Raw genomic sequence first — 13,971 nt, 5'->3', positions numbered from 1 at the left:
ATCGCAAATTATTACATAGTGTTGGCGTAAATATTTTTATGCACAGAAACCAAAACCAATAAAACCTTATTTTCTTAGATTTTCTAATACAAAATTTGTAAAACATTTATTTTTTGCTGACCAGTGTTATAGAAACATTCTGTTACTTCTTGCTTATATGGACTTTCCAATCAAATTGTCCTAAGGCGTGATCACTGACTCTGTAAGTAAATTGCCAATGCCATGTGCCATTTCCATAAATGTTGAACTAAAACCATTTTAAAATGCATTTTTTTAAATGCGTTTTTAGAATCGAATGAATCAACTATCGTTGTATATACAAACCGTAATGTAGCCTCCCAACATTCCTAGCGACAATTTGGTTATGACTAACCGAAACCTTTGACTATTACTCATCATTGGTCGACGGAAGTGGACAGGAAAAACGTTAATTAGTAATAACGTTTCCCCAGCTCAATTAAAACGAATTCTCTGGGTATCAGATATATATAGAGAGAGAGCACCAGAGGCAGGAGCGTCGCACGTACTGGTGGGCGAGGCAGCGGACCTCCATGGGGGTAAATTTAATTTATTCCGGCCTTTGTGACACGGAAACGGTCGTCTGTCGTGTACACGACAACAATGCAGACTGAAGGCGTATCGACGATGACTGACCACGCGATACCGACAGACAAAACAGTCTGTTTCACTCGCCCATGATAATTCCGGCTGGGTACGAGGGTAGATGAAGAATCCTTAGATAACTGGCACCCTTATACCAATGTAATACGCACGATCAATAATAATACTCCGCAGATAATCATCAATATCATTCTTTGGACACAATTGAAGGAATTCATGGATAACGGTTAGTGAGTCAGATTAAATGAAACTGAATCCTTGATATTATAACGTAAATTCTTGGTAATGTGATAAAAGAGATATTAAATAATGGGAAGCTCGTTTAGGCTTTGGCCAATAATTAGTTCATGTGTAACTAACATTTCGTAAAAAGCTCCGAAAGATAGTTCCGAAAAATTTAGGATACTCCTGCAAAACTCTGTACAAGTTACTCAAAATAGATTGTAATTCGATAAATCCTGGTAAATTTATGAAGTGAAATATACGATCTATTCTAGAGATTAGTCTAGGACCCATCTGAAGGTATAAAACAAATACATTTCCGAAAGTATTCAAACAATAATAAAAAAATTCATTCAAAAGATACTTCAATTTGAAAAAATAACAATAGATAACTTAGTCAAAGTTTTTATTAATCTAATCCATTTTTTTATAAATCTAATTTTGATTAACTTAAAACCTCAATTTCGGTGACCAACACTTTTCAATATCGGAATCTATTATTAAAAAGACAGACATAGTAATATCAACCGAACAATGTCTAAAAAGTACTTAAAAAATCTCAACAAAAATTATATTGGTATTATTAAAAATGTTAATATCAAAATATATTATTCAAAACTACACATAGTGAACAATGCTTACAAGTATTTAAAAAAAACCTCAATAAAAATTATACTGGCATTATTAAAAATTTAAATGATCAAAAAAGCATCCAAAAAGATTAAAATTTCAAGCCCTCATCACTGTCCAAACACACATTAAAGAAAATTAACGAGAACAAACCACTATCATGTACTAATTTAGAAACATGGATGCAACAAAACCCTAGTATCGTACTACCAAGATTTCCTCCACACGCATCTATCTTACTCGGCGTCAAAATATTCTTTTGTTGTGTCGACCAAACGTTGCGAAATCGCGTTTGCAACCTCGAACAGTAATAAAATGTGGATCGTAGCGTGCAAACAACACTCTAGGAAAAAACCTCAAGCTAAAAATAAAGGTACTTCAAGTCATAATCGTTCATCGAATTTCTTTCCATGGGAAACAAAATAAAAATGGCTGGGAGCTATTTTCACTTAATCAGAAACAAGTTCTTGGTGTAGATTAAATATTGTATCATTATCAATATATTCAAGGATAGTAAATGAATCACGGTTGGCTCTCGAAATTATTATCGCTGTTTGCTAAATTAATATCGTTCCTTTTTTGGGAAAACGAAAACCAAAATTTCGACCCTCATATCTAAAAAATCGAAATAAATTTGCTCAAAGAACAGGTGAATAAAAAATAAGCCTTTAAAAGATTATAGATCTTTAAACAGGCGATCTATTATTCCGACACTTTGATATTAAACCCACCCCCACATTTAAAAATTTGAAATAATTTAAATATTTGTACAGATGATTGTTGCGAGAATGTTATTTTTGTTTAGTAAATTTTATCAGCGACATCTGCTATCACAAAGGACGCGAGGAAAAATGGCCGTTCTCGAAATCACAATAAAAAAGGGCACATCCCAGCATCAAACGTTCAGATGTCAGAATACCTTTCGACAGTTCTCAAAATAATAAAAGCAGTAAATAGGCTTAAAACCCTCCGAATAAGGGTTTCTACTTAATATATCTTAAACAAAAGATATCATACTCTACTCGAATAACCAATGAATAAAAAATAAGTCTGTAACAAATAACAGGTCTTCTATAATTTTTAAAACATACAAAACAAACGACTATCTACTATTCTGACACTTAGCTTGAAACTAAACCCACTCCCACATTTAAAAACTTGAAATAATTTATATATTTTTATATATAATTGTTGTGAAAAAGTTATTTTTGTTTACTAAATTTTATCAGGGGCATCTGCTGTCACAAAGGACACAAGGAAAAATGGCCGTTCTCGAAATCACAATAAAAAAAGGACACATCCCAGCATCAATATTTCAGTAACAAATGTCAAAATGACTTTCGGCTATTCGCAAAAAAAATAATAGATAGGCGAAACCCCTCCGAATAAAGGTTTTCATTTAGTATATCTCAAAATCTCAAACAAAACATATATGTATAAAGCCATTTTCAACAAAACAAATATGCGCGCTGAAATTCCTCATATCCTCACTCGGGAAAAAGCAAACATGGCCGACTCGACAAACCGAGAGTATATCAACAATACGATGACAGCTAGATGTCGGGCCCGAACGGCTTTATCCAGCATCTCGTGAATGAAATCGATATTTATTTCTGTTTTAACGCGTACGGGTGCAGGAAACCGCGAAAAACGTCGCGTACTTGCAGAAATAATCGGGGATGGACCTACCTCGTATTTGATGCCGGCCAATCTCAACCAGGACTCCACTTTAAGGCAGTAGGGGCTCATGGAAGGCAGTAGAGGCGTACGCGAAAATTGGTACAGATACGTAACATCTTTCTCATAGTTGGTCTTGTGTACGACCACCTTGGGTGGAGCCGGCTCCTTTTCCTTCTCTTTGGGAGCCTCGCCGGCCGCCGCTTCCTCTTTCTTGGCCTCCTCGACTTTCGGGGTCTCCTTCTCCTCTTTGATTTCCTTGGTCTCGGTGACGGGCACGTTATTCTCTACTTCGGTGGCCATTGTTTCTCTTTGGATTCGTAATAATCCTCAGCTTTCCGCCTGACGCTACTACTACAGGGCGAGCGATCAACACTGAACGAGCACGAGTCGAACACCGAAACAACACAGCCAGAGGATGCCGACAGAACGACGCGAGAGCAGTGTAAGAGCGGCCTTCGCAATTGACGCTGGGTAGGAACGCTCAGAACGAAGCGACGTTGCCAGACCTAGCTAACCCTTCCGATTTAAACGAATTTAAATAGCTATTTCTTTAGTTAATATAATTTACCGTAAATATCAACCGGAGTATTATAACTGAATTATTTCAACACAGCATAGAAAAAATATAGCATGATATTTATTTATAATATTTTTTTATAAATATATTTTTAAAGAATATATTTAAATATAAATATACATAAAGTAATCTTTACAAATATTAATTTGTGATAAAAATTCAGAAATAAAGAAAAGCTTTTTATACGTTATTCTCTAATATTCTAATAAAATCGGTTATCATCGTATATAACATAGATTTATATAAACAAATAAAAAGTATACTGAAAAACGATTAACATAGGCAACAACGCAGCTGACCTCGTCGTTTCTTTGGATCCCGCTCTAGCTGGTTGATTCCCCACCCTTACCCGTTGCCATGCACATGCAAGTGCCCCACCCTTCTCTTTCATACACACACGCACATACTGCCGATATGAAGTAATTTTCCGGCGTTTCAGAAATAAAGACACAATTTCTCTCCGGAAAATTGCATCAAATATATATCTGGGTTAGCCGATGGTTGGAGAAAAACATAGACAATATGGGGGTGGCAACGTTGATCAAGGGTTTTTCGTGGTTCTCCCTTTGTGCCTTCTTTCAAAGAACCGTCGAGCAAACAATAGAATGTTGCCAGATGTCGTCCGATTGATGGGAGTAATCGATGGAAATTCGGGATTACCCATTTTTAAAACGCCGGTTTGATACGTGTCGAATGTGCCGCCCTCTACCGAACGTTGACCCGTAACAAATCGAAGAATGATCCCAGGGAAAATTCGGCTAGTCAGACCACGCTTGTATTTCGAGAGCGGGTCTTGGGTAACTCAATCCGGGTTTTACCGTTCGTTTTTTTCTTTATTGATTTATAACAGACCCGGCGTTCTCTTGTTTTTGAGACTGTATTTATGTTTTGAAGATATTCCCGTTCCGCAGTAGGCCATGATACAAATGTGGGATTTTTTAATCATAAATTTCGGTGCTATTATAACAACGGATGTATCCCGTCAAAAGCCCTGTTTTCTTTTCAATTACACGAAATAGGTGATAATAAATCGCTTATATTCGACGGCATGAGGGTAATAAATTGATATAGTTAGTTCTCGACTGCGGGCATTTTTTCATCTACATTGTTATGTAATCAATGACGTTTTCCTGAGAACCTTTATAGTACCTACATTCATTTATATCTATTCAGTCATATTATGATATATAATTAAGTGGGATAATTAATTTTGACTAGATTTTTGAGTATAGAAATATTTCTCATCAACCCAGACAAAGCTTCCGTTTTAAATCTTATCTTAACTATTGTACCAAAAAAAAAAATTTAGAACGATTTAACTTTACGATTAAGGCATCTATTTCTTATCATTATTAACCTAAACTATGACTTTTAGTATGCGTTCTCGATTCCTTTTTGTTGATGTTATTAAAATATCAATGTTCAAAAAAAAACGAAAAAATCCCAAACAGAAACAAGAAAAAAACTGAATCTTTTATCATATCGGAATAGGCTGCGTCATAAAATAATAAAAATAACGAATTCGTGTTTCCCAGCCCTCTAAGATCTCATTTTAAATGGAATGAATCTTTTTAAAATAAAATTGGTTACTGACACAAACATAAATAACTTTTAATATTTATTTTACACTAATAGTATAGACATGCATTTAAATTTTATTTAACATATTAAAACTAGTACAAAATATCCTGTTTTCAAAAAATCCAGCAGCAGTTTATGTATTTAAAAAAATAGAAAATAAAAATAAAAAAGAAATTTAGAAAAATAAAGACTGGAAAAAATCTCAGATTTGTTAACCGGGTTGTTTTACACACATTTCGAATTATTTATTATCTATGATTGACTATAAATCCATAAAATATTAAACAATTGCCATAAAATAATATGGTTTCAATACACCACTTAGATGGCCTTTTAAAGATGAGTGACCATATTTTTATTCTATTTAATTCTATTCAAACTAAAAACTAAATAATAACAAATGAATCATGCTTGGCGACGAAGACAGTTATGTTTCCTAAATTTCAGAGCCTAAATGCTAAAACTTTGTCAGTTAGTACCGTGTGAAATTTAAAATATTAATCAGTAACCAGATAATGTTCAGCGCAAAATGATCAACCCATGAGGACGGTCTTTCTCATGGTTCATTCAAGAACTAAATAACCGGTAGAATGTTATGTTAAATCTTTAGGTCTTTGTTGATATTAATTTTATGTTTCATAAATCTTTGTCAATTTCTCTCAGAATAATTTTGTAGAGTGTCTATAATGCTCATATCTCGGACATCGTTGATGTTCTTTTATCCGTGCATTTATCACACTTCATATTACTCAGAGGAACTTTTGTAGACCCTTTAGCGGATACATTTTAACTTTGATATTGTGGTTTTTAATATTTTTCCAAGCGGTTTGTTGTTCCTTGAAGAAAAGGGAGGATTGCTAGGAGTAGCTCCAACCCTGTAGGTAAATCTAATAATCTTCAAAGGTATTGATAAAATATCAAATAATCGTCACAAAACTCAATATGAAATCTAGATGTCAAGCAAAATGTGGGTTTAAAGGAAAGATAGGCAACAATATCTTGATTTTAAATAACTGAATCAGGAAAACTAAGTAATAACAAGTGAATCATAGTCTTAATGGAGCCAATTAACACTTGCTAATTTAGCACACTGCAAAAATCGAATTTGAAGCCAAATAGAAAAAATATCAGACAATAAAATAATAAATGTAAATGAATCATAGCTGGTTATAAATTCGTTGCCCTTTTTCCGAACTTAATAAAGATAATTGCTACAAAACTTAATATGGAGCTTTTACGCCAACGGATTAAAGAAGGAAACATTTGAATAAGAAAAAAAAAACAAATAACAGATTAGCAAAAAAAGCATAATCTGTTATATTTCAATATTACTACTCAATATCTTATTTGAAGCATCAAAATTGCCATCGCATTCTTTATACTAACGTTAAATCATTTATCGCTCTATGAGCGTAATAATTAGCAAGAAAAAAAAACTGAAAATCAGAATATATTTTTTAACTGAATAGAATTTATTTAACTTTCAAGAAATTTCATGTTTTTGGAGTGTTTGAATACCTGAATTGCAGTATTGTTTCAATATGTTAAAAATTTATAGAATAGTGGTACCAATGAATAACACTAAAATTTTCATGTATATATATTCCACCATAACACTTGTAACCAAAGGAAGGATGGTCATAGTTAGTTTTAAATTACTTGAGCATTAATTAGCATCTTCCCAAACAACAACCTTACGTCAGTACACACTAACTCTTACTCTATAAAAATAATTAAAAAAAAAAAATAAACAAAATAAGAACGAAAATTAAAATATATTTCTTAATACACAACTGAACAAACAATTCATTTTACATCCAAAATGGTTAGTTATTCTTAAGTATTGGACATCTGAAATACAACATTGATCAAACTTTTTAAAAATTAACCCGAGAACAAAATACAGTTAAATTAATAAAACTGACATTATCATGTAGATATATCCTATTGTGGAAGCGAAAAATCTGAAATCAATACTTGCTATTTATTGGGTCCTCGACTTTGGTTGTCATTAGACTGGAATGAGCTGATACATCAGTTCATGTGAGACCAACAGTAATGTAGGAAAACAAACAACCTTTATAATAAAAGAAATAACTAAAGAACGCTCAGTTACTGAAAAAATTGGGAATTCTGAGTATTGAACGTTTGAGCAATGGCTTCTTTCAAATTTTCATAATTAATATCGCTGAATGAGTCGTTCCCAACTATTTTCAAAATCTCCAGTCTGCTTAAGATGAACTTCCTCTCTTCCATCGAACCTAGTTCCAGTAATTCAATGGGGAACAGCCTCTTGGTATAAATACCAAACAAAATGATTCTGTAACATGTCCTTTTAATATCCTTGCATTGTCTCCATTATTCCTTACCTCAATTTCATCAGCAATTTCAGGTTCTCGTAATCCTCGTCATCGATGCGATGGGTGCAGTGGAAGCACAAGAATGTTTGTTGATCGACATCCTCAGCCGATAGGTAACCGTGACAAGCCAAATGCACAAATCCGAAACAACGAGGGCACTTCGTCGTTTGGTATACATCATCCAGATCCCAGACGCAAGGACAAGTCAAATTAATGTCAGTTGAGATAATGCTGATATTATCCTCGTCAACAGTTCGAGCTACAAACAGTTTAGACAATCAATAGATAGACCAATCATCAAAGAAATTCTAATATACCTTCACTTAAATCGGCATTGGATTTTTCAGTCTGATTTTCTACGGTTTCTATATCATCTGAATCCATATGTAAGTCTGTACGTGAAGAAACGACAGAATTGGGTTTAGAGTCATTAAACTAAAACAAAACAAAAACTAAGATACTAATAACAAGGAGCAAAATTCATGTTACCACCAGTCCACTTCCGTAACATTTAATTTTGTGAAATCCTGTATTAATATCACACAAATTAATAACCCTTTGAACTTCTGCATCAAAATAAAGAGGATTTTTGGCATTTTCAAAGTTCGGAGGTTGATAATCTTTAGGTACATCTATAATTAATCAGTTAATTATTTGGATTAACAGATATCTTATTTTACCATCGTTGAAGAGAAATTCTACTGAGATTTCTGTATCATTGGAACTGAATTTCTTTGGTGACAAATTTGCAATCGCTTTCAAAAACTCAATAGTTGCTACTTTTACGTCAGAAGATTTATCGGTGGATTTTTCATTATCTTTGTTGTATTTTACTTTAAAGTTATACTTTTCCTGTAACTCTTTAGTATCTTTCTTTAAAATATATAGGTAGAGTTCCTTCAGCTATAATAATAATATAGGCAATATAGATATAATAATATGGAATATATAACATCTTACATAATCTTTCTCCAAAGCATCGATAATTCCCATAGACACCGAATGAAAATATTTTATGAAAGTATTTGTTGATTTCCTTTTAAACAACATATATGGTGTTCCTGCGAAATTCGCTTGAGTAAATTCCTCTTCTGGTATGTCTAATCGTCGATAAAGTATATTCAAAGTTCCAATTCGCAAGAGTCGTTTCGCAAACTGTTTGGATAGATTGAAAGTTTTGGTCGAATTTTGAACTTGAAGATTTGTTAAAGCCTAGAAATATTTTAAAATCACTATTAATGGCCAGTTTTACAACAAAATATAATACTTACAGCGCTTATTTCTGTTTTGGTCGACATTTTTAATATTTAGGAATGCCGCGTTCTCTAACTGCACCTAATTATTTAACTTGCTGGAAACAAAACATAGAGCAATATATTTACTCTATGAAACAAAAGAAGAGCGCACCCCCACCACTTCAAAAAATTTCTTTGATATTAAATACTCTTTAATTATATTAATATTAAATTTATTTAAAAAATAGTTTTTAAGCAATGTATCAATTTTTTGATACTTTTAATAACGTATTCTATATAAATTTATATATATTTAATAATTCATAAATTAAAAAGTGACGTCACAGGATGTTAAAACAGGTAACTATATATATTACCGGCATAACAACAAGGCGGTATAACTCGTAATAAAATACTTAGGACTCCTTAAGTTTTTATTAGCAAATTAGGTATAAAATAAATAAAACTTGGAATTGAAACTAACAAGTAAAGTTAATAGATTCTCATTATTTTAATGGTCTGTTTTGTGAAATATAAATATAAAACTATTGTTTATATCTGGCATTTCTTAAAATATATACTGAATCCCATTAAATATATGTATAATATATACATGTTAACACAGTAATCCCTATATTATTATTTTTAGGTACAGACAACTTAAATAATTCACACTCATACTTTTTTCCTCAGTACTTGTTACACTGTAGTTCTATTGGAATCACCAGCCAATTTATCAACTAACTAAAAATATACACATTAAAATTATTACAAATAAACTTATTGTTAGCAAATATTATTATTGAAAAATAAAGTAAATATGTTCACTTTAATATTATGCATGTGCCAGATGATATTTTCATTAAAGCATATTATAAAAATGTTTTATACCTTACTAATACCAGGAAGATTTAATAATGCCCCTAAAATTGGTACTCTTCTCAAAAAATTTATGGCAACTGGGAAAAATCCACTGAAATATAATGTATAAAATAAGTGCACCACTAAAACTTTATAATATTACCTGAAGAGCAAAAAAAATCCATAAGCCTCAAGTAACATTCCTACCATGGGCCATCCAAATAGTACTATAACAATGCCACCAAAAAAGGCTATACTAGCTCTGATTTTGTGAAATTGAAAGAAAAACCTAAAAGTCCTTTCGAAACCGATAACTGCAGCTAAGCCTGCTATAAACAATATCTAAAACACAGAGATCATCATAAATCAAAAAGCACAAGTTTAGTTTATAGTAAGTATTTACGTTTCCTAGTGCTAGTAAACTTTTATCAAATAAAAGTAACATTCCTAAGAATAGAAAAAATATACCAAACCCTGCCAGTCCTACCCCAATCTCTACAACAAAAAACAATATTATTTAGGGTATAATTCATGTTATACTTTCCTTACTTTGGGTATCAGTTATTTCGAACATTTTTAAGCTTTAATTAACTATTTCTCCCGAACTTTACTGTTTAAATTAAATAAATATAACCTCAGTTAGTTTACACGTCATTAAAAAACTGTTGTCTTTATTAGTTTCCTAACAGAATTTAAGGCTACAGTATGTATTATCTGTAATGTAACATTATGTAATATATTTTAGCGAAATATTATAGCAATCCAATTTTTTTATGTATAAACAACTCTTAAACAAAAAACAACTATTTTAAACAAGACAAAAGTGTATTTAATTGACGTCTTGTGATTTGACATTTGGGATGAAACACGAATTTATTAATAATGTGACAAACTTCAAGTGGTAACTTTGATTTAAAAATATATATATATATTTGGAACTTTGATATTATTTTATTGAATATTTTTTATAGATGTATGGGAAAATTAACAAGATTTTTGTTCAAAGTTTTCATCAAAAACTTTATGAATTTCTTGAATCATATCGGTTACAACCATGCTGCGTCCATGTTTCTTGAAAGCTTCATAATTACAGTCCCTTGTCAGCTTACTTGCAGCATAGCAGGCCACTATTGGCTCCACGTTCTTCTCTAATGCCCATGTAAGAAAAACTGACATTGCTCCACCCAGCATATCGCCTTGTCCCCCACATCTCCTACCTGAACCTCCACCACTTAATAACTAAGGAAATATAAATTATAAATGCAGTTTCGTTGAACTGAATATAGATTACCTTGATACTGCCATGTGAAGTAATAACTTCATCAACAGCATCCTTGCAAAATATTGTGATATTTGATCCTGTTCTCTCAAGGAAATGTTTAGCCTTTTCTGCTTTAGATAAATCTGAGTTTTCTTCACCAACAATCCTTATAAATTCCATCTTATTTGGCGTTAATATAACTGGGGCAGGATAGTCTTTGATAATATCAGGATTCTGGGCAATAAAAAACAAACCATCAGCATCGATAAGCAGGGGCTTTTTTTTTGACCGGCACAAAGTTATGATTTTTTCAAAGACTTCCTTGGTATGTTGTGCCCGTCCCATACCAGGACCTGAATATATAATTAATGTCTTCTTTTAACAAAATACAGAAATCTTACCAAGCAATGCAACATGAAGTCTATCAACCCATGGGGTGATTTTTTCTATTACATTAGTATCATCTAAATATGGCAACACCATCAATTCAGGACTGTAAGACTTTATGACCGTCGCCGCATCTTTTATTGTAAACACGTAACTCAAATCTGCTCCTACTCTCAAAGCTGCAATGGAAGAGAAATAAGGAGCTCCTGTAAACTCAACACTTCCTCCAAACACGCCAATTCTCCCTGCCTTCAAAGTAGTACTAAGTAATATTGCTATTTCTAATGTAACTAAGTAATTTTAATACCTGTCCTTTATGTTTCTCATCACTTAATTTTGGTGCCAAGTTTCTTGCCATATTCGACAAAGTACTCACAGTTTCTTGTGATTCGGACATTGTGAAACAGCCCTTGGTACTGGAAAAGATATTTCGATATCTGTAGCGACAAAATTGATATATACTGTTAAATAAATATTTTTGCACGTTCAATGCCATAGATTGAGGTTAGAAACAGCGCAAGTTGCGATATTTTTTTGTTTTCCTAAAAGTTAATATACATACAAAGTAAAAAGTCTCTTCCTCTAAATTACAGTCTGAAAATATTTTATTATGCCTTTCAGTTGTTCCTATCGAGAAAAAATAACCGTTAGAATTATTACTTGAAAAATATTTTGCTTTTTATTTCAAATGTCACAAAATAAATCTATTTGAATTAAATATAAACATAGAGTAATAGTTTCTCTATGAATATAAATTTGTTCTATAAATATTTTTAGAAAACATACTTACCGTGCAAAGAAACAATGTATTTGAAAAATTAATAGTAGAATAATATTCATTTTATGGTGGGTATATAATCAACACATAAATAAGTTATAACCTACACCTGACTGACATGATTGTTTTTTTGCATCTCTGTTGTTTATTCCATTGATGGTTATTGGGTACAAGAAATAAAACGCACTCTTGATATATATAAAAGATAATCGGCTTTATTTTAAGTATGTTTGATCCGCAAACGGATATCACAGAATTTTATCTTACACAAAAACATTCGGGGGTACTTTTTGTAACATCTACAGGACTCAATCTACTTATAAATTATATACACCAATGGCACTTGCACAAAACATCTACTCAGTAATATTACACGAAACGTCAGATAGGTCCTTAAACATCACTCGCAGGTAAGATAGGAAATAAGATAATCATTAAAAGTATGTAATTAATAATCTAATAAACCAAGCGATTCGAAAGTCCATTAACAGGCAGCACTGCTGGTTTCTAATATTCGATTATAGATATATATATTTTATATAAATATTTCGTAACGATTTGATTTTGATATTTAAACGGTAACTCTATGTTCGCACAAAAGCTTCCAAATTCACATAGTTTCTTTGTATTGGTCGTCAGGTAATGATTTTTGAAATCCCTGTATATGGTAAGTAATATAAATAACCTAAGAAATATACAAAATTGCGATTTACTTAAACATACTTGCTTAATCTAGTTAAAAACTCTATCTAATAATAATTTAAGAAAAAAACCAAACTTAAATGGTAACATAAACAATAGTAATAATCATTATAAAAATGGCAACGTTCTAGTGGCTAGTTCCCAGGGAAACTTTTTTCCTTTCTAAATGAAATTAAATATGTTTAAAATCAATCTTTGGATGTCTTTGGCAAATTTTCCTTTAACAATGCATAAGTATTTATCAAAGTAAAAGAAATTAACAAAAAGGGGGAATGGATTTTTGGTTCTTTATACATAGAATAAATATGCAGCCACATGCTAATGAAATAAATAACGTCCAGATATAATATTGTGAAGAGCTTTATCCAGAACAAACCTCCGAATGCTCATCCCAAGCAGAGACCTTAAAAAGAAGAATGATGAGTGAAAACTGATTACATTAATGTTCAGGTACCTACCTGGCAATCCTTGCTACAGTACCATTGATTTCCACAACCAGCGCAGACAAATTGAGCAGGTTTCTGATTGCAACCTTGGCACTGAGGAATATCGTCACCATTCTCCGAGTTGTTGTCATCTTTTTGTCTTGAGTTGGAGTTCTCTGTGGTTTCATCGATGATCAAGCGATCTGGATGTTCTTCAGAATCATCCTCCGGCTACAATAAATATAAAGTATAAATATAGGGTAAATCTTGTATCTCATGCACTCAGAAACTCACCGAATCAGCTTTCGATCCTGATTCATATTGATTGTTTCCCACCGGGGTTATAGTAATTTCGTTCCTGGCCTAAAATAAATCGGTTTATATTATCGTGGTAGGCATAAAGACAACAAAAATACCTTGCTTCCGATTATATCCGATAGAGACATGTTGCCAGGGCTTTGAGTATTTCCCATAGGTATAGGTGTCGATGTTACCTGGCTGGAAGCTCTTTCAGGGGCGGTCAGTAATCTGGCCAGGGTCGGGCTAAAGGAGGTTTTGCTGTTTTGGTTGGTGGAGGTGTTGGTTGATGTTTTAACAGGCGTCTGAAAAATGAAAAATATATTTTTGTATATATAAAGGTGCAGTGTCTTT

At 32.3% G+C, this 13,971-nt stretch overlaps 5 protein-coding genes across 16 annotated transcripts in view; all 5 read right to left on the bottom strand.

Moving 5' to 3' along the window:
* The window catches only part of fax (failed axon connections), a 91,480-nt gene extending 87,823 nt beyond the window's left edge, over positions 1 to 3,657 (bottom strand). The window contains exon 1 of one of the 2 annotated variants that reach the window (XM_076407610.1): positions 3,163 to 3,657. In XM_076407610.1, coding sequence (XP_076263725.1) covers positions 3,163 to 3,453 — 291 coding nt within the window. In that variant the 5' untranslated portion in view covers positions 3,454 to 3,657. The remainder of the gene's footprint in view (positions 1 to 3,162) is intronic. The other variant, XM_076407611.1, reaches the window with a different exon arrangement.
* Positions 3,658 to 7,279: 3,622 nt separating this feature from the next.
* LOC143198419 (uncharacterized) lies at positions 7,280 to 9,102 on the bottom strand. The gene is made up of 7 exons (XM_076407608.1): positions 8,943 to 9,102; positions 8,632 to 8,883; positions 8,352 to 8,574; positions 8,161 to 8,303; positions 7,989 to 8,106; positions 7,681 to 7,930; positions 7,280 to 7,631 (listed from the first exon to the last, which is right to left on the bottom strand). Exons 1-7 carry the CDS (start codon positions 8,967 to 8,969, stop codon positions 7,424 to 7,426), a joined length of 1,221 nt encoding a protein of 406 aa, XP_076263723.1. The 5' UTR covers positions 8,970 to 9,102; the 3' UTR covers positions 7,280 to 7,423.
* A 227-nt stretch (positions 9,103 to 9,329) lies between these two features.
* On the bottom strand, positions 9,330 to 10,602 carry LOC143198429 (vesicle transport protein GOT1B). The gene is made up of 5 exons (XM_076407628.1): positions 10,317 to 10,602; positions 10,171 to 10,262; positions 9,931 to 10,109; positions 9,798 to 9,879; positions 9,330 to 9,650 (listed from the first exon to the last, which is right to left on the bottom strand). Exons 1-5 carry the CDS (start codon positions 10,339 to 10,341, stop codon positions 9,606 to 9,608), a joined length of 423 nt encoding a protein of 140 aa, XP_076263743.1. The 5' UTR covers positions 10,342 to 10,602; the 3' UTR covers positions 9,330 to 9,605.
* Positions 10,603 to 10,673: 71 nt separating this feature from the next.
* Naxd (NAD(P)HX dehydratase) lies at positions 10,674 to 12,353 on the bottom strand. Of its 6 annotated transcripts, none has more exons than XM_076407619.1 (6): positions 12,206 to 12,288; positions 11,978 to 12,042; positions 11,723 to 11,831; positions 11,430 to 11,664; positions 11,059 to 11,381; positions 10,674 to 11,006 (listed from the first exon to the last, which is right to left on the bottom strand). In XM_076407619.1, the coding sequence occupies exons 3-6, from the start codon at positions 11,810 to 11,812 to the stop codon at positions 10,752 to 10,754; spliced, it is 903 nt and encodes a 300-aa protein (XP_076263734.1). In that variant the 5' UTR covers positions 11,813 to 11,831; positions 11,978 to 12,042; positions 12,206 to 12,288; the 3' UTR covers positions 10,674 to 10,751. The 6 variants fall into 6 exon arrangements, with proteins under 6 accessions (XP_076263734.1, XP_076263733.1, XP_076263731.1 ...); XM_076407618.1 differs by having other exon boundaries at positions 12,202 to 12,284; XM_076407616.1 differs by lacking the exon at positions 11,978 to 12,042 and having other exon boundaries at positions 12,206 to 12,353.
* Positions 12,354 to 12,382: 29 nt separating this feature from the next.
* The window catches only part of LOC143198416 (uncharacterized), a 58,458-nt gene continuing 56,869 nt past the window's right edge, over positions 12,383 to 13,971 (bottom strand). For all 6 annotated transcript variants that reach the window (XM_076407601.1, XM_076407602.1, XM_076407603.1 and 3 more), the window contains 4 exons: positions 13,737 to 13,922; positions 13,615 to 13,683; positions 13,354 to 13,551; positions 12,383 to 13,298 (listed from right to left, as the gene is read on the bottom strand). In XM_076407601.1, the coding sequence (XP_076263716.1) occupies positions 13,257 to 13,298; positions 13,354 to 13,551; positions 13,615 to 13,683; positions 13,737 to 13,922 (495 nt within the window). In that variant the 3' untranslated portion in view covers positions 12,383 to 13,256. The remainder of the gene's footprint in view (positions 13,299 to 13,353; positions 13,552 to 13,614; positions 13,684 to 13,736; positions 13,923 to 13,971) is intronic.

This window comes from Rhynchophorus ferrugineus, unplaced genomic scaffold (genome assembly GCF_030347505.1).
Source record: "Rhynchophorus ferrugineus isolate W39M unplaced genomic scaffold, kcgeb_rfMv2 rfM6, whole genome shotgun sequence".
Classification (NCBI taxonomy): domain Eukaryota; kingdom Metazoa; phylum Arthropoda; class Insecta; order Coleoptera; family Curculionidae; genus Rhynchophorus; species Rhynchophorus ferrugineus.
Note: the sequence above shows the minus strand (reverse complement) of the source record. Positions and strands in the feature narration are given on the sequence as shown.

Coding starts and splice junctions, on each gene's coding strand:
- LOC143198429 (XM_076407628.1), bottom strand. CDS start 10,341: ATGTTCGAAATAACTGATACCCAAA. Junction 10,263..10,316: donor CGAAATAACTGATACCCAAA/GTAAGGAAAGTA, acceptor TTTTTGTTGTAG/AGATTGGGGTAGGACTGGCA. Junction 9,880..9,930: donor GGATTTTTTTTGCTCTTCAG/GTAATATTATAA, acceptor ATTATATTTCAG/TGGATTTTTCCCAGTTGCCA.
- Naxd (XM_076407615.1), bottom strand. CDS start 11,911: ATGGCATTGAACGTGCAAAAATATTTATTTAACAGTATATATCAATTT. Junction 11,382..11,429: donor ACTTCATGTTGCATTGCTTG/GTAAGATTTCTG, acceptor TTATATATTCAG/GTCCTGGTATGGGACGGGCA. Junction 11,007..11,058: donor CTTCACATGGCAGTATCAAG/GTAATCTATATT, acceptor ATATTTCCTTAG/TTATTAAGTGGTGGAGGTTC.
- LOC143198419 (XM_076407608.1), bottom strand. CDS start 8,969: ATGTCGACCAAAACAGAAATAAGCGCT. Junction 8,575..8,631: donor ATGCTTTGGAGAAAGATTAT/GTAAGATGTTAT, acceptor TTATTATTATAG/CTGAAGGAACTCTACCTATA. Junction 8,107..8,160: donor GTTACGGAAGTGGACTGGTG/GTAACATGAATT, acceptor GTTTTGTTTTAG/TTTAATGACTCTAAACCCAA.